The sequence below is a fragment of the Drosophila grimshawi genome, unplaced genomic scaffold, assembly GCF_018153295.1.
Source record: "Drosophila grimshawi isolate 15287-2541.00 unplaced genomic scaffold, ASM1815329v1 contig_44, whole genome shotgun sequence".
Lineage (NCBI taxonomy): Eukaryota > Metazoa > Arthropoda > Insecta > Diptera > Drosophilidae > Drosophila > Drosophila grimshawi.
Genome location: NW_025063240.1, coordinates 571,525 through 595,193, shown reverse-complemented (window position 1 = coordinate 595,193; position 23,669 = coordinate 571,525). Strand labels below are relative to the sequence as shown.

Sequence of the window (23,669 nt, the reverse complement as noted above, 5' to 3'; positions counted from 1 at the left end):
CTGTCTAATAACTTTTTGGCTAGCAACACACAGCACACACACACACACACAAGCATGCTATGCCGGAATGATGGCATGTTGTAAGTCCAACTGGCATTCCTGTCTGTCTGTCTATCTGTCTGTCTTGCCAGCAAGCAAGTCCTGGCAACTGTTTGTATAGACCGAATAAAGTTCCATTACTCAAACTCGCACAACAACGCACATTTTCCTTTAATTTCCTTTTTAGTTTCAACGCCAACTAGCTCGTCACGACAATGCCAGCTCCTCTCCTCTCCTCTCATCTCCTCTTCTGCTCTGCTGCTCGACAACGACAAAACTGTCAGCTTAAAGCATCGATGCATATCCTCAAGCTTTTATGAATACCCGCGAGGCAATGCAAACAAAATTTTAACGGCCAGGGGGCCATATAAAATGCATTTGAGTAACTAGCTTTAAGCGCAGCGAGCACGTCCACGTTCACTTGGGAGCCAAATAGATGCCAGCCCGCATGCCAGCCCACATGCCATTCCGCCCTTCCACCCCACCCCCAACCCCGTGGGCATCCCCAGTGGCAGGATGCACTAGCAGCTGCAGCTGCGGCGAATTATGACGAAAATATTGTTAATGATTTAAACCGTTCCGTGCGGGTAAGTCGCTTTATTATCACAAGCTCGTGCGTTACGGTAATAAGCAGCTCATGCTCCGGACTCACATTGTACGTTCTTATTTCCATGTATTATAATTTTGTGATCAACTTTGAAACGCATCAAAGCAGACGTCATAAAGTATGTTCTTGTTCTTGATTAGCTTCACTAGCCTAGTCCGTCGGTCCGCAGAACTGCCTCAGCCTGAAACCTTTCTGCTGAAGATGACTGGACTGAAGGATCAGTTTTAAGTGTCATCTATGTCTATGTCAGTCTCAGTCCCACAACTTTGTCTTAGCATCTATATTGTGTAAGCTTTGGGATATTTAGTTCAAAGCCAGACTTGAAAAATACAACAAACAAAATAAAATAAGAAAATTGTTAATTGAAAATATATTTAATAAAAGGAAAAAAGAAAATTTCAAATTCAAATGTGAATATGAATAACATTTTTTGAAAACGAATTACAATTTAAATGTCAGTAGATTAATTTCAGTCTACAAGGACTTATAATTCGACTAGCCAAAGATAACAGTTCGAAGCTTTAGCTTGACATTTAAAATGAGACTTGCAATTCGAAAAATACAGGAAAATATGTTATATAAATTAAATTATGAATAAATTGCAAAATGCATTTCAGTAAAAATGCATTAATCTTATTTTTGTGACTGAAGCTTAACTTTTGCGTCATAAATTTCGTGACCAGAAGTTAATCATAAAGTTAAAGTAAAAGTCATTCGAATATAGACGTATTATGTCAATAAGAAGACGCATAAGCGCAGTTGGGTGGTGGGTGGTGGGTGGTGGCATGCGGCGGCTCCAAGTAAATACGAGATGGTGGTGCTGCCAGGCTCTGCCCACCTTCTGGCGGAGTGCACGCCCACGCCGCAGCAAGGCAAATAGTTAGGCACAGACGGGTTACCGTTATCGGGTAAACTTGAGTAACGGGGTAGTGGGGAACTCATCGCAACATTGCGGTTGCGTTAGCCGACGAATGCGGTGGAAATGACAGACGATGTAAAAGAGTTCATTAATATTGCAAGTTGGACGGGCGACAACAGCAACGACAACGGCAACGACAACGGCAACGACAACGCCAACAGAAGCAGCAGCAACAACAAAAATAACAACACTAACAACAACAACAACAACGAGGACATCACATTTGAACTGTGCGCACAATTATTTTGTAATTTGTCATATTTTGTGGGCCTCGACTCACGTCAGAACGCCAGAGCGGCAGAACGGCAGATTGCCAGAGCGTCAGCTGGCAAGCAACGGTCGCCTACACTGAGGCGAGGTGCCTTTGTCCAAATTTTCAAGTAGCAAAGTCTCGGGCTCAAGTGGCTCGACGGCCTACTAAATAGGAAATGCGGGCTCGTTGCCGTTAGGAGGTGGGAGGTGAGAGGTGGGAGGTGGGAGGTTCATGGTAAGGGGTACGGCTTGTATCCTACCAACCAGCTGCATAATTGTTTGTATTTTACGCTTTACATGAAAGCTAAGCAAATCTTTTGTTACACTGTCTACAGCAACAAGGCTGCCCGTCCTTAAGCCAACCAGTCGCTTGCACCGCCAAACAACCAACCGCCCCCTGTCCCACTTCGCAACCCATCCTCCACTCACGCGTTCACAGATATGCCCCGCAATCATCTGGCAACCCTTTTTAGCAGCTTTTGTTGGCCTTACGCTTTGTGTGCATATTCTAAACATGGCGGCGCTTGGCGGCTACCTCAACCTACTTTTGGGGCCAGACTGCGTCGTCGTCGTCGTCGTCGTCGTTGCCGTTGTTAAGACCTTAATAGTGCATACCCCCAATCCCTCATGCAGCAAAGCAACCCACCCCTACCCACCACCCCACGCACCCCACCTACCACCTCCGTCCCCTGTCCTCTTTCCTATGGCCGCACTTCACCCACGCAACGTGCATCCAGTCAACAGTGAGGCAGTCAGTCAGGCTAGGTAGTTTTGTTGTTCTGCATGTTTACCTAGCCCACTCTTCAGCGTCCACATCAGCAGCAGCACCAGCAGCAGCATTTAATTCCAAAGAGAGGGTATAATAACTAAATCGCTAGACTTCGTGCATATAGAAAGAACTTAGACCTTTGCCATATTACTTATATAGTATGTCATCATTGTTGCAATTGGTAAATTATAAATACTTAATGTGCAAATAAAAATTAAATTTTAGTGTCTGTAGTATTTCCCGTAGAGTATTTAGATTTCCTTGTTGCCCAGAGTTAAATATAATTCGTCATAATTTTCATGTGCTGCAGTTTCTCCACACAATCCCCAGCCTCCTTGCTCAAAACAACTCTTGTCCGTTTCTTTGGCTGGCTTTCCTTCTGCTTTTTTTATATGCATTTTTTTGTATTTCTTTTTTGTTTTTTGTTTTTTGTTAAATTACATGCACATAAACACAGTCAAATATTTATTTAAAACTTATGCTCCAGGCCTTTCATTACTGTGCACGTATTCTGTATTCTATAGTTTCATTCATTTCTTTTCTCTTTTTTTTTATATTTATACTTTTGATATTTTCGCAGTGCAAATGTTTGGCGCTCATCTCTTTTTTAAAGAGTATTGGTTAAATTTTGTACTCTAATTTGGTGCCCTTAAAATCATTAGTTACTTCATTTGCTTTTTGTCTCGCTAAGTTCATTTTTAGCTCATTTCCATATTTGCTAGTTTCTAGTGGAGTTATAATTAGTCCTGCCTGCCTGCACCATTGTCCTTGCCCGAGAACAATGTGCTCTGACGTAGCGAGTGCCGAGCAAATTTCTTAAACATTTAATGGGATTTACCCACCGAATTGCTTTTAATTACATTGCCCCAGCCCCTGGACTCTATAGCAAGTAACTGCGGCCATTGAAAGCAGAAGCTACTCAATGTTAAGGGTGATGAGCAACCACTGTCATTGGGGTGATAGTTTTTATAAAACGCCACTGTGGGATGATGTCTAGAAATAGAAATTGCATGTCAATGAAATTAAAGAGGAAGTGGGAGTAGTGATAGGAACTAGCTCATAATTAAGAATTAGAATAGAAAAAAATAGAAAATTTAGAGAGATGTGTAAATACATAGAAAATAGATTAAGAATCAAATTTGAATATAAATAATGCATAATTACAGAAATACAGACACAATATTATAATAATATAAGAAACCTGAGAAAATGTATCTCTAGTTCCGATAGAAACAGACATACAGACAGACTTGGCTATATCGACTTGGCTATCATCATCACTAGTCAAGAAAATATAAGCTTTTGGGGTTGAAGACGGTTCTTCAATTCTTCACATGGCTTATTCGAATACCCAGCCAGTATATTGAAAGGAACGGAGATCTAATGGAGTTAATTGGATTATCTGCATACATATTTTCCGCTTCGCAAAACGAATGAGGAATATCCGCAGCAACTGAGAAAGAGTTAATATAATACTATATAATTGCATGTAGAAATCACCGCATAGACGTAACTCTTGTAATCGTTATCGATTGCTTATCGATGCATGTACTCCAATCATGGGCATAATCATCAATTGAAATGTTTCATTTTAGACAACGAACAACATATGAGACATATGAGACTATATAAATATAAATGTTAATACATAAACGAGTTGGCAAATAAAACAGTCCATTAACTCACCCGTCAAAATTGTAGATGGATTTATTTATTTATGGGCATTGCTCTGTAAATGGCGACGCTAATCGAATCAATGAGTTTTGCGTTTAATTATAAATTCTTTGGTTTGGTTCACTGATTGGTTTCTGGTTATTGTTAATTGGTTTCGTTATTATCCCGTTTGATAATTTGGGCGCCAAAGTACAGTTAGAAAATACGCACACACACGCACACGCACGCACACAGTGGCACTCTCTCGCCCTCTCTCTCACTCACACGCATACACACACGGACACACACACAGTGACTGTTTATTATGATTACGTTTGTTGCGGTTTTGGCGGCGTCTGGCGATTGCCACTGGGGCAGGTTGCTAATGCAGTTTGTTTGTTTGGCGACGCTTATTGGATTGAGAGACGCGCAGCGTGGGCAATACAAACGTTGGTCTTTTATTTATTTAGCTGCTGTGCGGCCAGAGTTGAATTTGGTTGGCTGTTGGTTGTCGATTGTCAGATTGTCCGTTGTCGTTTGTCGGTTGTCGTTTGTCGGTTGATCTGGTGATGTGAAGCGCACACAGGACACACACAACTTGACTGAGCGAAACTGCACAAATAACTGAATTGAAATTTTGCCGCACCGAGCAGCACTGAGTAAGGGCACAGCGTGGGAGAGCGAATCACTATGGTCTACGGAGAGGTGGAGGAGGGGAGATGGGGCGGTATATTTTGGGGTTTAGCGGCAACAATTTTGCCTTTTGCTTATTTTTGGCAGCATACACGCTAAATAATGAAAGAATACATTTCTTACAAGAGAACACACACACACACACACACACAAACACACAGAGCTGAAAATGCACTCGAGTGCATTTTAATTGATTTTGTTTTTCTCGCATGCACTTATTGCCACTGAGCGAAAGAGTGAAAGAGCGAGAGCGAAATCCGTGTGCCTTGCCTCGTTGGTTACATGCGGCGTATGCGTAACATTTGCAGTTGCATTTGGCACGCACCTGACTTTGAGTGAGTTTCGACTTGTTGGTGAGTGAGTTTTTCTTTTCTTTTCATTTCGTTTCGTTTCTTTTTTTTTTTTTCTTGTCGACATTTTGCGATCTCCTCGACGCGTCGTCCCCTTCTAGGTCAATTAATGTTGTCGGTCTCATATTTTCCAAGTTTTAATTACCGCTTTATATTTTCAATTTCAACAGGCAACAGGCCAAAATGGAAAGAAAAAAAATAACCAAAACTGAATAAACTTGCTGTGGAAACAAATTTTTAATTAATTACACGAAAAAATCCAAACAAAAATGAGTAGCCGACGCTTGAGTGTCGAGCTGGTCAAACAATTTGCATATTTTGCCAGACGAAAAATGTGTAATGAAGTTGCTGAAGGATGCTCCTTGTCTTCTGTACTCCTCTTACCCATATAGACAACGTTTTTTTAATATGTAAAGTGTGTTCAAGGGGGTACAATATTTGAAAGGTGAGCAGTACTTCACACAGGACTGGGTAAAAAGAAAACCCATTTAAGCTCAAATTTCCATTCATTTTTTTACCTCCAACAAAAATTGGTGTCAGCTTTAGGCAGTTGGTTCACTGAGCCGGTTGCGGAATAGCATAATGGACAAATGATGTCTTGTCTACCAGAATATGCTACTGCAGATTGTGGTATTAGCCAAGAAGTCCTTAAAAAAAACAACAACAGAATGCGTACCACTCCCTACAAGTAGAAGTCGATTTCTTGGAAAACATATTTCAGTAACAAAGTACTTTATTTTTAAGAGTGAGTCCTTTCCTCATTCATCATGGATTATAAGTTTTCAAATCGCGTTTGGAAAAAAAATATTATTCGAAAATATACATTCATTGTCAAAATGCGTCTCCAAAATGGAGGCAGACTTATTTTAAGTAATCAAAATGTAAATTTGATTCGACCTAACTAATTCACTAATTCAGACACTAATGGAATATTTCCCAATAACCATACAAAATACTACGGAACATAAAAGAGACGAATGCAATTAGCTATTAACAAACTGAACTTAATTCGAAATTTAAAACTAAAACAAGCGAACAAAGAAGCTAAATAATATTAGTATGTGGTCGCTATGAAGGGTACTTTTATATCAAAGGAAGAAGTCTAGTTAGATGGGAATCAGACTATCATATATACAAACTTTAGTAAGTGAACAAAGGTATATGTTTTACTGAATTAGACTGGGAATAATGCAACTTAAAAATCATTTAATTTGATTTTTTATTTATCCATAATTGATATTCAGACTCTAAATCAGAAACTCAAATAAATGATAGGATCCAAAGCACCGTAAGAATACATCACATGTGCATGTCTAGAGGCTGATATTCGAGAGCTTAAATTTCAAATTTAAAGTCACTGAGATCCGTGTATTTAATATAGACGGGCAGATAGACGGACATTGGTATATCGACTCGGCTGTTGATCCTGATCAAGAACAAATATACAGTCTTGGTTTTAGGTACGTCAAAAGCCTTGCAACCTCGGTTCCCCTACTGACACTAAAATTCAATTTCAAAATCATTATAAATTTAAAAAACCGACTGATATTAATGTATTTTTCCGATCATTTATTTTTTGCTCAAACGTATCAGAATACTCCACAAATAGAACGTTCCCACTTATTTCAAGCTTTTGTATTGGGACCATTTTGGTAGATGTCCATAGGAATTCTTATTACATACCACAATCGCAGGCTAATTTCGGTTTAACTTGTAGAATTATAAGTTTATCTATCAAAACAATTTTGATAAGGAATTTCGAAACTGAATTAAATTAAATTGCGTCGAGGAAATAATTTAATTGTTTTATAAAGTGGAGCATAACGTTGTAAATCCCCTACTCATATTTCACTGTAATATATTTATGACTAATATATTAATAACAAACTGGACATAATCAGTTCTACGTGTGTTCAGTCGAACGTCTAAAACTCACATTATCATTTAATAATCCTTGCCAGATTTATTAAAAAGACACTTTCAAAATTCACATTTATTATATATTATGTAAATTGTGTAAAATTCGAGTTATGTTTTATTTAATACTGTATCCAAGCGCAGGAGAAATCGACTTGGAGAATCGAAAGTATAATTCGATGTTAGAGATAAAATATCGAATTGATCTCGAAAGTTGAATTATGCAGATTCAAATTCATATATATTCTACTCATTATATTTGAAAGTTGAAACCATACACATTTGTATGTGTAAATCTATCAGCTGTGCACCAAACAGATCTTTTATACATATAACAACAAAATACCACAATCGCTGCCTTCCAACGCAGTAATTATATTACAACTAGCAATACAGGGTGCCAAGTAGGAGCCAGCAACATTTGAGATGAGGCATGCGCAAAAGAACTGCAACTCAAAGTAAAATCACTCAGAAGCCCACTCGCAACAGAAACAACAACAACAACAACAGAAATAACAACAATACAATAAAACACCTGGAGCCATATAATGCAGCAACAACAAATGACAGCAAGGAGGAGGCTAAAAATATAAAAAAGAAAGAAAAAAATAGCAAACGTCAGCTGCTTACAACACTTACAGCCCATGGCACAAAGCGGAATTGGAGTGAAATGGTATGCTAACCAACAAATACAATGGCAACACAGAAACAACACTAGAAACGGAACAAAATTGTCGCCATAACGTTTTTGGGCAGTGTAAATAGACACGACACACCTACACACAGCGGGCCGTGCTGGATTTAAAAATTAATGAATGAAATTTTGTGCACAATTTGTGTATGCAATTGCAAATGTATGTAATGTATGTGTGTGTGTGTGTGTGTCTGATATACAACCCATGTGTGTGTGTGTGTGTGCATGCAACAAAAGTTTCCCAAGTTTTGTGACTTGTATTTTTAAGCGCAAATTGTTCACGTTTGCCAAGGCAAGTGCTCAAGATTCAGTGCAGCGTAATTTTCAATAATATCAACCAATCCAAGTAGAATAACAGATGGCAATCTAGGAAAAAATAACTGTGCAAATTGGCCCTGTAACATACACACATAGATACACAGCAATAATAAGGCCAGCCATAACAAATGGTCGGGTAATGGGCTGGCAGTTAGTTCCACGGAATTACTAATCGGTTCATATATAATAATTTCTGTTCGGAATATTCCCACATTTAAAGCAGCAACATCACTTACTGAAATTTCCATCACTACCACATTAAAGCTTTAATTCTTTTTTTGATGTAAACACAATTATAATGTACATTATTTCATTCAAAACAATATTCATTACAACAATACCTCATTAATCGCCTATCTTATGGATTATCTTTGTGAAAATATTTCACTTGGATTAAAAAACAGCAGAATTTATGTGGCTTACATTAGGAAACATTTTCCAAGTAATATTGAATAAATATATTGTCGTTATTAGAACTATGTCATTAACTTTATGACTCTAACTATCTAAACTTACCAAGGTAACAGCAATAATAATAATATCTCGCATGCGCGGCGATCGAACTCAAACAATCCAAGCATAATCCTTCACAATGAACTTGTATTGCATTGAAAATACTAGAAAAACATTTATAATTATATTTCTGCTCACAGTGTGGTTAATATTCATATTAATCGCTCACAGCTGACCTCAATTGAAGGGCGTTTATGAGCATTGACCACCCAGACCATTGAACCTCAAAGAGTTGAAAATCGGACTTAAACCAAAAATCACCCCAGTTGATATTTTAATGTCATGTCATCAAATTGTAAGGTTAATGACAGTGCTTATGCATTAAATCAGAAGTAGGAACTGGTAAACCCCTAAAATACAAAAAAATAGAATAAAAAATGAAATATTTTAAATGCCTATAAAGTAAACAAAACTGTTGTTCTGAGTCATATGATTACTACTTATTTCAATTTGATACCCTACAATCTACTACGAACATACTATGCGCACATATGCACATTATTGTGTACCCTTTAAGGAAGTTGGCGTTTCATCTCCAAACCTCTTTTGGTGTTTGATCTCCTTAGTACAACAGGTATAAGCAGCATTTCCTTCTTAAATGGTTTTAAATGGGATTCCTACCTTCATTTGTCATCATATGCCTCTTGGCGTCTTATTAATTTTCCCTCGTTGATTACCCCGTATAATATTAGTTTTGTCTTCCGACATACATAAATAAAATTTCTTTTCATTTTTTTGAATACAGCAATTGTTGCAAAATCTTAATCTTATCTGAAACTAAACTATCTGAAATTTTTGAGAAACCTTATTTGAAAGTATGTCTATCATTCATATTATTGGTAGTTCAACATTTTTTTATAGTAGAACCTTATATATATTTTTTTTTTTAAAGATGCAAAAGTTAACAAATAATGATTCTGATTCTGTATTGTCGCAATTGACAGGGTAACTTCATGCGCATCATACTTATTTACATATTCATAGTATTTTATTATAGTTTGCGTTAATACCCTTTATTTGTTGTCAACCAAATTATAATAATCCCATGATAATGTAATGAAGGTCTTTACATTTGTAAAAACTGTGCAAACGAAATTTTCGACACACTCCAATGAACAAACAATACGCTAGCCAAAAAAAATAATAAATAATAAAATAAAAAAACGACAGCAACGTAAACATTCAGCAATTGATGACCAAATGGTGAATGATTAGGCGCTATTAAAAATCGTTTCAGAGTCGAAATTGGAAAAATACAAATACATTTATGGCGTATAAAAAGAGCAAACGCTCTGATTTTGCCAAGCAGTGTTCAAAAGAATTCCAGTGAGATTAAACCCGGGGAATAAACCACAAATATGGCATATCAGCGAATTTCAACAAGTCGCTGTTTTTGGCTATGCTTATTAGCTTTGTTAGCCGTCCTGCTACAGAGCCAACTGGTGCAATCGCAATACAGTGGATATCCATACTTTGGAGGAGTGGGCACTGGTGCCGGTGCGGGTGCGGGTGCGGGTGTCGGATATGGAGGTGGCTATGGTGGTTATGGTAATGGCTATGGATATGGATACGGCTATCCATCGTACTATTCATATCCCGGCTATGGATACACATATCCTGGCTACGGCTACGGAGGAGGCGGCGGCGGCGGCGGTGGCGGCGGAGGAAACTATGGCTATGGTTATCCAAGCTATGGATACCCGGGCTATGGATATGGTTATCCATATAGTGGGAGTGGGATGAGTAAGTAAAATGCACCATTTCTAACAAATTCTTCAAGATTCTGCATTTGCATTGTATATATATGTCAGTGTTCTGGACTTGTTTTCTGTTATAGACACAGCCTTTGCGAGCAGCAGCGGAGGATTTGCCAGCGCAAGTGCAAGTAGCGGTGGAGGCTACTATGGCTAAGTAAAGCATTGGACAAATACTTAAGTTAATAAAACACTTACATCATACACATAGCGGTTAAGTATTGAACTGTAGTTGATTTTGTTGTGCTATTAAATGATTTTAATATAAAATAAATAAGTCTGTTATGCTGTGCTACCCAACTATATATATATATATATTTAAAATATGAGTAATCTTCCAATACACATAATTAGTTAAAAGAAAATACTAAGCAAAATTAAATTACAAGAAATACAAACGTCCCGCCAAAATCGATAACACATTCAAGTGCTGCAAAACGTAAGCGTTAGTGGTGCACAGGTTTGGCGCGCTGCCTAAATTAAGCGATATGTTTCGCACGCAAAATTAATCGATGATTCTTGAGAGTAATCAATTTTTGAAATACATACTACGTCAATAGTAAGACAGAAAGGCAAATAGACAAAAAACATATAGAATGGCATAGCTACGATTGTTTAATCATTGAAATCTTCTTAGCCTATTGGTACAACAAATATTACAAACTTAAAACACTTTTTTTCCATGCTTCAATTTCTTGTACTCAAACATGATTATAGTAATAAATCTTGAAGTGACTGGAAGGCGGCAAAACTATCGATAGGCATCAGCTGTGAAATGAAAATAAAATTTAAAAATTGAGCACACCTACACACATACAGGCATTCTGTTCTAACGGATGAATACATACATACGTAGGCAAAGGCCAAACAATCATTAAGACTTCTCGTGTCACTCCCTCCACATCGTTCGCAAAATAAAACACACACACAGTAAGCTGTAATTAATTTAAAATAACGATAGACCTAAAAAAAATTTAGCAACCAATAATGCTGGCACCCCAGTGAAAAATTTGAAATATATATATCTAAAGTGAATGGCAAAGCAAAATCAAAACATTGCGTAATGCGGCCCCCGTACAACAAAACGAAGTGCATTCAATTTGCGCCTGTATGTAAACATATACATACGTACATGTGTGTTGTGTGTCAGTCAGAATCTGTGTATATCTAGCTTGCAGCTGAGTATCGTTGTATTTGTGCGCATGTTTTACTTGGCCTCAAAAACTTGTGACCATTTATTACACTACATACAGATATATATAAATATATAGAAATATGTATCTTATGCTTTACATATAAAAATCAATCAATATAACAGAATAAGAACACAACTAATAAATTCATATAGATTCATATTTACTGAAATGAATACTACAAAAATATAAAAAAAAAAATAGCTGACTTAACACTTATGTATGTATAAGAACTGAACTGGGGTGCTTTTCGTGCGCTCTTTCTTGCTTGAGCTACCCTCATCATATTTAATATATCTAAAATAAAAACCAGAAAAGGAATCCCTTTCCCTCTTTCATGCAAAAGTTTTGACAGTGGGAAATTTCCACAGTCTCAGCATAGCGAGAACAGCTGATTCTTGTTAAAACTTGCCGATACCTGTGTGTGTATATATATGTATGCATGTGTGTGTGTCTGTGTGTAGGCATGTGTGCGCGTTCTGTGTGAGCTTTGAGAAAGAAACTCGCACGTTTACACAACACTTGCCCAGTTGGCATTTGCTTTCGCACGAGACATTTGATTTGGTTGTAAATATATATAAACGTAAATGAAAGTATTTTAATAGTACTTTGATATCGGTAACATTGACAGTGGGCGTGTGGCTGCCGCACGTTTGGCTGCTTATCAAGTAAAAATCACGCGACGCTGCGCCGGCTGCCAGAGTCAGACCCCCAATGAACGTTCAAGGTTGCTGATAAAAACGCTGCCGCTATAAATGGAATTAATGACGTCTTTTTTTTTCTTTTTTTTTGTTTGTATTTTTTTTTTCAACGTTATCTCGCAGAGCGACAAAATTCTAGCGTTTGCATAACGAGACAAGTGAATCAGAGTCGACACACGAACCCAAACCATCATTCCCAGCAAACAAGATGTTACGATTGATGCGTTCTCCAGCCATCGGCTCCTCCATGCCGCAAAGCATTGCTCAAACGTATGATTTAATCTAATTGAATAAGCATATCTTTAATAATATTGCAATTCTCCAATCGCAAACAGCTATGTACGCAGTTTGGGCAGCGTTGTTGCACAACCCAAGCTGAAGGATGTCGGTGTTATGAATGAGCCCATATTGAGTTATCGAAAAAACTCCGAGGAACGCAAAGCCTTGCAACAGGCACTGAAGAGTACTGCCGCCAAATGTGAGGAGGTGCCCATTGTCATTGGCGGCAAGGAGTACAAAACGGACAAGGTGATGCATCAGGTGATGCCACACAATCATGCGCACAAACTGGCGCAGTTCTACTATGCCGATAAGAAACTATTGGAGAAGGCCATCAAAACGGCCGTGGAGACGCAGACAAAATGGGACCGAGTACCGCTGGAGGATCGCTTACAGATTTGGGAACGTGCCGCTGACTTAATGGCGGGCAAATATCGTCAGGAGTTGAATGCAGCCACCATGTTGGGTCAGGCTAAGACGGCCATTCAAGCGGAAATCGATTCGTCCGCTGAGCTCATCGATTTTATACGGTTTGAAAATACAATTTTTCTATTTCATAATCATTTTATAAATCGTTTTTCGATGTGCATTTTGCAATTGATCCCGATTTATACATGTCATCTATTAACTAGGTGATACCATTGTCAGTTTCCTTCGAATAATAAACATCTCCCTTATTCACAGCATTCACGCCTATTTTCTCAAGGAGTGCGTCAAATACGAGCCCATCAGCGAGAACATAAAGGTCACGAAGAACTCGATGCGTTATCGTGGCATTGATGGATTTATAGCCGCCGTCAGTCCATTCAACTTTACCGCCATTGGTGGCAACTTGGCCTACACGCCCGCATTGATGGTATGAGTGGAGGGATGGGGTATTCACAATCTGTATTCAACGACCCACTTCAACGTCTATCGCTGTCTTCTGTCTGTTGTAGGGCAATGCTGTGCTGTGGAAGCCCTCGGACACGGCTCTACTGTCCAATTGGCGGATTTTCAACATTATGCGCGAGGCTGGTGTGCCCGATGGTGTCGTGAACTTTGTGCCTGCAGATGGCCCAGTGTTTGGTGACACAATAACCGCCTCGCCTCACTTGGCGGGCATCAATTTCACCGGCTCTGTGCCGTAAGTAGTTTTGTTTGTTTTTGTTTTGTGTGCCACACTTCACTGAATTTCATAACTGATACGCAGCACATTCAATCGACTGTGGAAGCAAGTGGGCAATAATCTGGATACATATGTTAACTTCCCGCGCCTCATTGGCGAATGTGGCGGCAAAAATTTCCACTTTGTGCACGCGTCAGCGGATGTTGAGTCCGTGGTCACCTCGACAATACGCTCAGCCTTTGAGTACAGCGGCCAGAAGTGTTCGGCATGTTCCCGCATGTATGTGCCCGAGTCGCTGTGGCCACAGGTAAGCGTTGCTGCTGGTTTCCAAAATGCAAAATGCAAGTAATAAGAACATTTGATTTGGATACAGATCAAGGCTGGATTGCTGAGCGAAGTGGGCAAACTAAAGATTGATGATGTGCAGGACATGAGCACTTTCACATCGGCTGTTATCGATGACAAAGCATTTAAACGCATTACCAGCTACATTGAGCATGCCAAAAAGAGTCCCAATTTGGAGATTCTTGCTGGCGGCACGTATTCCGATAGCAAGGGCTACTTTATAAATCCAACCATAGTGCAAAGCAAAGATCCCAAAGATCGCATTATGACTGAGGAAATCTTTGGACCCGTGGTTACTATTTACGTATATAAGGATTCAGATCTGCAGGAGACCATGAAACTGGTGCATACCTCAACACCATTCGCTCTGACCGGCGCAGTCTTTGGACAGGATGAGTAAGTGCAGCCAGCGCAAGTCAATCGATCTAAATATATATATATATTTATAACAAAACTATGTCTTACAGAGATTTTATCAGATGCGCTCTGGAAGAATTCAAAATAGCAGCTGGCAATTTCTATATCAATGACAAGTGCACGGGATCTGTGGTGGGACAACAGCCATTTGGAGGCGGCCGCAAGTCGGGCACCAATGACAAGGCAGGTGGGCCACATTATATACTGCGCTGGTCATCCCCGCAGTCGATTAAGGAGACGTTTGTGCCCTTGCGTGACATTAACTATCCCTACATGTCCGAATAGGAGTGAACGAGAAAGAATTACAAAAACAAAAGCAAAAGCAAAAACAAAAACAGGAATCTCATATAAACTACTAACTCATATATATGCTTTATATAAAGGGATTGTATATGTATTTTGTTGATATATTTTTAAAACACGCACCTTCATCCCACTATGCCCTTGTATAACCAATACATTTGTATGTAGTTAAATGTTATATCGAATCTCTGCTGTATTTTTATCGCCTCGAACAAGCAAATGCCCGATGAAGTTGTAAATTGATATGCTGATTACATTTTAAAACCTCACACTACACACAAATAAAATGTAGCTCGAATATTATAATACCTACTAAATTATATAAAGTAAAGTTTTACAACCAATTGTGATTATTTAATTATATAATTTATAATTATTTTCCGTTATTCTGCTTTGCCGTCATGGCCAACGCAATAAAGTTACACCTAGTTACTATTGCTATAAACTATATATGCAGATATATGTATATAAATGGCAACGTTCGCATACCCTAAACATACAAGCAAACAACTTGACAATACATTTTCAATACTAAATGTGAATATAATACGGAAAATGAAACATATGAACAAAATCGATACGAAGTTACGATAAACACAATATTGAAATTCAGTAAAATAAAATGATAAATTCAAAATTAATGAAGAACTTAATTGATTTGCCTAAGGTGAGTATTCTTGGAAAAATACTTTCGAAAGCTTGTCCTGATTTATTTTCAAATTGTGGTAAATTTCGAAAACAGCGTAAAAAGTGCTAAAATTTAATACATTTGGGAAATTATTATTATCATATAATATATTTTCGAAATTATAGTTTGGAATTAAGTATTTAATAACAGCTATGAGATTAATTTTATTGTGAAAATTTTGACTATTCTCTACTTTGGATGTTTTGAATAGTATAGTGTTAATGTTGATTTTTATATTATAATTATTTAAATATAACTATATCCAAACGGTACAAAATGAACACATCATATCATACCTTCTGAAGAAATAAAGTTGATTGCTTTTCTTTCGGATATCTGAAATAACTTACTTGACCATTGTAAACACCTACAGCATAGCACTCTTCAGATAGTCGACCGATAATCAATCAATCATTGGAGTCCATGTTGCACCAAGGTACGAACCATAATTTCCTCAAGATAAACGGTCTTCTATCAATAGAGATTTTTAAAAAACCCAGTAGCACACTCCAATTGGAATATATGCAGTTGCTCGTCGTCTTTCAGAATAAGATCAAAGATTTTGTTTTTGCACACAATGCTGAACAGGAGCTGCTCCAGGATCTGACCACAGAGCTATCATAATATGCATCCAAATCGGCAGTGGCAGCGATATTCCAAATAGACCCCCTGCTGATGCTCCAGCCACAACAGCCGACGCTGCCGCCCCAGGAAATATGCCGTATCCGGCGCAGATGCAAATGGCGTATCCGACCTACCAATTCATTCAATTCATATGCCACCTCGCCATATCCGGGCAATTATCATCATGCAATGTCACCTATCCGAGCAGATTTGCGAACAGAAGCCACCCGGCTGGTTATAAGTGCTTATAAGATTCCCCCACATAAATATTACCATCGCATTGTCTTTAGCTCGTGGTTCCATTGACATACGAGTAAATATGAAGAAAATATATGTATACATATATTCTGTTCCTGGTGAATCTAGATTCAATGGCAACCAATCATTGGTCAATGCATCCAAATGCTGTGTATTAAATTGAGTGATTTAAATAACATATATTAAATTAAATGCTTACTTGGATTGGAATCTCAAAGAACTAACACAAAACAATGCAAAGTTTCTTTCATAAGTTTATTACACATGTATGTTTCACTCGCAATCAACAAAATGTTTGATAGTCGTTCATAGCGATTGATCTTAAATATTATGTATTGAAGTTTCATGTAGAAGACAAGAGCTATTCAAAATTATTGAATAATAAAGTTGTTGAATGCTTAGTGATGCCACTCTATAGTTTTATGCTCTGTCGTTCAGCAACGCAATAACAAAATAAAAACAACATTTTGCAGCGAAATTCAAATTGAGCTTACAACATGAAATGTACACGTTTTATTCTCCAGATCTTAGGGTGAAGTTATGTATACAATATGCTGGCTGCTGAACAACAGTTCATAAGTAGTCACAATAAACATTACATCGATACTTGGCCATCGAAATTGATGGTCCAAGGTCTGCCTTACACGTGTATGTGGGTGATTGGCATGTTTACAAACTAAATATTTAAGTTTATGTATTAAAATATGTACGCATATATGTTATGTGCTAACATAAATCTAGTCAAATTTTATTGAATTGACGCCAGTGTCAATTTGACCGCCCCGATAGCTGCCGCGCTTCTTTTTGGTCTTCTCGTGCTTGAAGGATTTGCCGCGCGTGTGTTTCAAATCAAGACTGGCGCGCTCTCCCCAGGAGCCGGCAGCGTTTTTCTATATTTTTTTGTTTTATATATCGTATATAAAAGTTAGTTAATATTATTATGTATACAACAAATATGTATTATATTTAACTTGCGTGCGAGTGTGTTTGTGTCTGTCTGTTCGGAGGCGTTGTAATATAAAACACCAAATTAAATAATTACACACGATAATAATGGGAATTAAAACTATCCGCATTATGGTGATTATTTCATTTGGGATTGCATTTTATCGTTCTGCTTTTGCGTAGTGTCTATGATTGATGTCTATGTCTATGTCCAAGCTAGTTTACATATCAATTGTCAAAGGTAATTTTCTTATTTTGCTTTGGCGCCGAATCAAAAGATTTATTGCCAAAGCCCCCACCACGCCCACCACCACCACGACCACCACCGCCGCCGCCGCCTCGTCCAAATCCACCGCGACCGCCACGATCGCCGCCGCCACCGCCACGACCACGGCTAAATCCACCGCGTCCACCACGATCGCCGCCGCCGCCACGACCGAAACCACCCCCTCGGCCGCCGCCACGTCCACCACGCTGCTGTCCATCAAAGGACTTGCGCTCGAAGCCGCCAAAGCTCTGGCGATCGCCAAAGCTCTTCTTGAAGCCACCATCGCCGCCATCCTCGCCGTTTTCATTGTTAGTCTCCCAAGTGCTACGATCAGGACGGCCGGCAAAGCCAGAGCCGCCGCCTCGTCCGCGTCCACGTGGTCCATTGTTAAACTTCTTGAAACCATCCTTAAAGAGAGCAACGCAAAAATTGGTTAAACACAAATTAGCCAAGCAGTGCAAGCAAATGGCAAATACAAATTTAAATAATCTAAACGCAAGTGCCACAAATGATTTGAGTTCGAAAGGCGCTTTAGCTAATTTGTGTGTAACCCCAATTTCGCTTCCTAACCCCCACCCGGAACTGACCCCAAAAACATAACACTGCAAATGCCCCACTCCAGACTCACACACACACACACACACACACACACAGACAGCGCGCGTCCCCTCTCAAATGCATTTTTGTGGCACTCACCTTCGCCTCGAAGGACATGTCCTGGACGCGTGAATCGATGAGCACCTCCTCGGTGCGGACACGCCGGAAAGGCGATCTTCGACGACCACTTCCACCACCACTTTTGTTGTTGGCATTATTTATACTATTGTTGTTGGGCGTGGATGTGAAACTGTTTCGCTATTGCACACATTGTCAATTAGTTTAGGTCATCTACTGAATACCTTTGGGATTGGGCAGCAACAGCAACTTCAAACCTTACACCTTGAATCTTGACAATGGTTCCAAAAAGTGGATTTTTGTTGCTTATAACAATATATCTGACTCCATTGAACACAACTTTTGCTTTGATTGCGTTCAACAAGTTCTGTTCTAGATTCCAATTACGGAAAACGTTTCTTAAACTTGCAAATTTATAATCGACACCTTTGAAAACATTTCTTGTGAGTGGTTCTATTATTTTTTCCGCAACTGTATATTGGAAAACTAATTTTGATCACATTTTGAAGGCTGCTCTGCCCTTTCCTTTAGATTATAATTAACGCTTCTTGATAACTCACCTGCTGCTCGCCCGACTTGACAAAATTGTTGTATTTTTTGTTTGGCGTTTCCTCCTCCACATCGGCACCGCTGAACTTGCGTTTCTTTCCATTTTCCACTGGCTTGGGTGGGGCCTTCACCTCTCCGGATTCTTCTCCGCTGTCCGAAGAGGAGCTGTCATCCTTCTTAGCAGCTGCCTTGCTGGCTGCTGCTGGCTTGGCCGGCTTCTCGTCTTCGGAAGAATCATCAGATGATGAGGATTCCTCCTTTTTGGCAGCAGTAGCTGCGTTTTTCTTGACAGCCGGCTTCACTGCAGGTTTCTCATCCTCCGAGCTATCACTGTCTGAGGACGAGTCTTCAGAGTCAGCCTTCGCCGCTGGTTTCTTGGCTGGCGCTACGGCCTTGACAGCTGCTTTCTTGGGCGGTTCATCATCATCGTCCGAGGAGGAGTCCGAACTGGACTTTGCGGCTTTCTTGGCCGGTGCGGCGGCTTTAATCGGTGTTGCCTTTTTGGGGGCTTCCTCCTCATCGGAAGAATCCTCGCTGCTAGAGGAGGCTGCCTTTTTTGCAGGCGCTACCTTGGCAGCAGCAGCTACTGGTTTCTTTTTCTCCTCCTCCGAGTCTTCGCTACTGCTGCTGGATGCGGCAGCTTTAGCTGCAGGTTTCGCAGTTGCTGCTGCTGGAGCCTTCTTTGCTGCCGGCACTTCATCATCACTGTCCTCCTCGCTACTGGACTCGGCTGCCTTCTTGGCAACAGCCTTAGGTGCTGGCTTAGCGGCCGTAGTAGTTTTTTTAGGTGGCTCATCATCGGAGGATTCTTCGCTGGAAGAGGATGCAGCTGCTTTTTGAGCTGGTGCCTTCGCCGCAGCAGCAGCTGCTGCCGGTTTCTTCTGCTTTGGCTTCTCCTCCTCCGACTCACTGCTATCGCTGGTATATGCGGGTTTTGTCGCCTGCTTTGCAGCAGCAGCTGGAGCTGCCTTCTTCGCCGGCGGCTGTTCGTCATCCGAGCTCTCCTCTTCGCTGCTTGAGGATGCAGCAGCAGCTGCTTTCTTTACTGGCCCTGCTGGCTTAGCAGGTGACGACTTTTTCGCTGGCTGCTCATCCTTGGAGTCGCTATCATCACTGCTTGAGCCGGCAGCTGGTTTAGCTGGCACTGCTGTCTTTCCATTCGTTCCGCCGTTTGTTTTCGGTGCCGCTCCCTCATCTGAATCGCTGGAATCACTGTCGTCACTATCTGTGCCAGCTTTCTTCAATGGCGGTATTTTTTTTGTGCTCTGATAAAAGGCCAAGATCTCTGTCAATTTCGGTGTATTCTTTCCAACGGGGGCCTAAAGACGCCAAGAAAAATTCACAAGCATGCAAGAAAAGTTGTTGGTTAGTGGAAACACGTGTTTTTCAGCATGGTCGGAAATCATTGAATAGTGCGCAGAAAATCCAAACCAGTCATTTTCAACTATTTTCAATTGTATCGATTGCACACACACACACACGCACGCACAAAATTCACATTTGCCGACACAGTCGCCGCCGCATTGCACACAAAAAGCATACAAATTGACATGCAGCTTGGGGAAAAAAATGAAGTAGGAGCAGCGTAGCAAACTTACCGCTTTGGTTTTAGCTTCGAATACTTTAGACATATTTTTATCCTTGGTTTTGAGATATTCGAGCACTATGGCATCGGCTAATTTTTGCAGTTCCGCCATTGTAATTGACTAAATCCTTTTTTTTGCTTGACACTTAAAACTTTAAGCAACGTCTTGTTCGCTGCAGTCACAATAAAAGGCATAAGACAGAACGGCGCACACACACGTGTTGTTTCGATATATTCGATATATTCGTAATCGACCATTAGTTTTACAGCACTTTTAAGTGGTGCTGTACAATTCGAATATTTTACTTAGCAGTTTATTAATCGAGCTTATTGCTCATTTTATTTATCATATGGTATTAACATTTATTCATTTAATTGTCCACATTGTATTAATATGTACCCCCTTGCTCATTTTATTTACTATATCTTATCAATATTTACTTTATAACATTTTTCAACAAATTAAAATAATAAACAAAAATATATATCAAGATGTAAACCACTTTTTTTCTGCGAGAACGGTTTTTAGAAAATGTATATATGAAAATTTTTTAAAAACCGATCATAACCAACCAAATTAACACCATCTAAATAGTTAATTTTTCGAGGACCAGTTCGTGCGAACTCGTTCCGAAATAAATAGCACAGCTCTATTTGTCAACACTGCCCTCAAACAGCTGTGGTACAATTTTGTTTGTTATGAGACAATTTTTTGTAAATTCGTTTTACTCTTGGCCAAAACAAACAGTCAATTAAATATACTTAACAAACTAGAACGCAGTTGTGGCCAAAAACATATTGTGAAGCAGAAAGAAAAAAATTTAAATCTTACAATTATGGCCGAAGCGCCGTCAAATGCACTTGCAACGCTGCCGACGCCTGGCGGACAAACGGCGGATATATTCAAGCTAAACAACGATTGTCTGGAATGTATATTTGAGCGTCTGCAGGATTTACGCAGTGAAGTGGCATTTGCCAGAGTCTGCCAGCGCTTTCAGTGGATATGCCTGAACCGATGGCGCAGTTCTCATTTATACGATAAGCTGGACATGGAAAAGTGGCGCGAATTGTTGCCCAACTATGAGGACCTGTGCTATTTCATAAAAGAAATGCGCCCCTTTATACGCCACATGCATGTGTCGACCTGTCTGTGCGCCTTGCTGAAGGATTTAGATGAGATGCAAGTGTATGTGCTGCCCAATGTTACCAGCTTCTATTACGATCCCGAGGAAATGGACTGCTATCCATCGGATCGCAGCATAAGCAAGATGGCTGAAATGATGCCAAATTTGCAGCGACTTCGTCTAACGACACCAATTCAGGGCCGATATCTGTCGAACTTTCGACACCTGCAAGAGCTGCACTTGTACGAGGATCAGCACAAGGAATACGAACTGCAGCAGGAATATCTAGATGAGATATGCAGGTATTGTATATACATTTTATATATTAGAACATAACCATTCATTTACTTTCAAATTACAGTCAATTGCTTAATCTGCAAGTACTGGACATACGTATGTATGATGTTATCAGCAAACTGCGGCTCAATACCTGCGTGGACTACCTTAAGAATCTCAGCATCTTAAAGCTTAATTTGGCCACGCTGAAATCAGTTTTAACCGATGTTCTCAAACTGCCAGCACTCAAACAGTTGATTGTTCTCCTGGACACTGAGTGGTGCATACCACCATTGGCTAGTGTGGATAGCTATGATCACAAGATACGCGAGGTGCACGAATTCTTTGAGATAATGGAACGCAAGGCTCCGGATATAGTTGGCGTTGCCGTCGATGGTTATTACATGCCACTGGAGCCGGGTTGGGATGCGAATTTGCCCATTTGGTCACATCGCAAGCTACAGCGCCTGGCCATCTGCAGTTGGACACATGCCATTGGCTTCCTGGAGCGCTACACCTGTATGACGAGCCTGCAGCTGCTGTGTCTACGCAATTGGACATATTTGTGCGATGATATGCTACTGAAATTCATTGAGCTGTGCCCGCAACTGCATCATCTGGATGTGTCCTATTGTCGAGAGCTGACACCCAATTTTCTACAGCGTGCATTGAACATTTTAAAGCAGCGCGAGCCGAATAAACAGCATAGTAAATTTACTCGCACTCGACCACTGCTCATTTATTATATTCTCTGTGGCTTCGAGGATTATGTAGATGTCAATGTGAGTGCTTGGTATTAGAAAAATATTTTAAATTATTTTATTTGATTTCATTAATTGCAGGAACTGAAACATTCAGCAGATTACAAAGATTACATTGTGTTTATGGATGATTTTCCCGTTAGCTCTGAGCGGGGCCTTAGCTTCGTGGATCGCGGCTATCAGTTCGACTTTGAGTAGAGCAGCCGGGGCGCAAAATTCTCTTGTATATAACACAATTTATATATGAAACATAGAATTGTAAATTTATTTTTGTTCTACGAATGAAGACACAAAACTCCCAAATATGTACATAAAGTTATATATAAAATTGATTAAGTGTACATAAACCCAACAATTAATCCCATCGCAGATTTCGTATTTCGTCAGTTTGCTTCTTATCGTTCCGTTATCGATAGATTTCGATTTCTGCAGCTCAATGCTCACTGCTATCGCGCTGCTCTCATTCAGTTGTTTCTATTTTGTGTCAAAATTTTACACATATTCGAAAAATTTAGTACTATGAGCGATAAGAAAATTACGAACTCCGGTGAGGGTATACGCCCCACCCAAACCACAAATTTATTTAAGGCGATCAACGCCGAAATTAATTCAACACAGGTAACGGCATTTAAATATAATTTGAATGAAACTGAAGTCTTGTTTTCGTAGAACAAAGTTTTAGTGGGCCTGGGTCTAGTTGCAGCAGCTGGCGTTTTTGGCTATATAACCTACGTGCGGCGCAGATACGAACGGCTCGGTTATTATATGGCACTGAGGGAAGATGGACGCACAGAGTTCATTAAAAAGAAATCCAATTGGGAATTATAGCTGACTGTCATTACTTATTGTTTCCGTTTTCAAATTCAATATGAGTTTGCAGGGTGTATCAATATAAGCTAAATATTAAAAATTGATTTAATGATAGTTAGTTACTTATTTTTAATATTCACTTAATATTAATTTTGTCAAGTCCTTTGAATTAATTATGACGTGTGTTGACTATTTTGTTAACGGTTAAGCAAAGAGATATCGAAAATAAATGGAGAACCTTAATTTGCAGCAACCTTGCGATACTTTTATATTCATCGATAA

General features: G+C 39.6%; 3 protein-coding genes across 6 annotated transcripts; 2 read left to right on the top strand and 1 right to left on the bottom strand.

The window, feature by feature from the left end:
• The first annotated feature begins 11,299 nt into the window (after positions 1-11,299).
• On the top strand, positions 11,300-15,465 carry LOC6558332 (delta-1-pyrroline-5-carboxylate dehydrogenase, mitochondrial). 2 transcript variants are annotated; one of them, XM_001985534.3, is made up of 8 exons: positions 11,300-11,408; positions 12,496-12,642; positions 12,708-13,181; positions 13,336-13,507; positions 13,590-13,777; positions 13,844-14,066; positions 14,133-14,500; positions 14,572-15,465. In XM_001985534.3, the coding sequence occupies exons 2-8, from the start codon at positions 12,581-12,583 to the stop codon at positions 14,804-14,806; spliced, it is 1,722 nt and encodes a 573-aa protein (XP_001985570.1). In that variant the 5' UTR covers positions 11,300-11,408; positions 12,496-12,580; the 3' UTR covers positions 14,807-15,465. The 2 variants fall into 2 exon arrangements, with proteins under 2 accessions (XP_001985570.1, XP_032592220.1); XM_032736329.2 differs by lacking the exon at positions 11,300-11,408 and adding an exon at positions 12,316-12,398.
• Positions 15,466-16,872: 1,407 nt separating this feature from the next.
• Positions 16,873-20,606, bottom strand: LOC6557763 (nucleolar protein dao-5). 3 transcript variants are annotated; one of them, XM_001985535.3, is made up of 4 exons: positions 20,430-20,585; positions 18,843-20,150; positions 18,304-18,462; positions 16,873-18,014 (listed from the first exon to the last, which is right to left on the bottom strand). In XM_001985535.3, exons 1-4 carry the CDS (start codon positions 20,526-20,528, stop codon positions 17,568-17,570), a joined length of 2,013 nt encoding a protein of 670 aa, XP_001985571.1. In that variant the 5' UTR covers positions 20,529-20,585; the 3' UTR covers positions 16,873-17,567. The 3 variants fall into 3 exon arrangements, with proteins under 3 accessions (XP_001985571.1, XP_032592231.1, XP_032592229.1); XM_032736340.2 differs by having other exon boundaries at positions 16,873-17,284; positions 20,430-20,583; XM_032736338.1 differs by lacking the exon at positions 18,304-18,462 and having other exon boundaries at positions 20,430-20,606.
• Positions 20,607-21,031: 425 nt separating this feature from the next.
• Positions 21,032-23,504, top strand: LOC6557822. The gene is made up of 4 exons (XM_001985536.3): positions 21,032-21,842; positions 21,902-22,598; positions 22,659-23,195; positions 23,247-23,504. Exons 1-3 carry the CDS (start codon positions 21,253-21,255, stop codon positions 22,773-22,775), a joined length of 1,404 nt encoding a protein of 467 aa, XP_001985572.1. The 5' UTR covers positions 21,032-21,252; the 3' UTR covers positions 22,776-23,195; positions 23,247-23,504.
• The last annotated feature ends 165 nt before the right edge of the window (positions 23,505-23,669 follow it).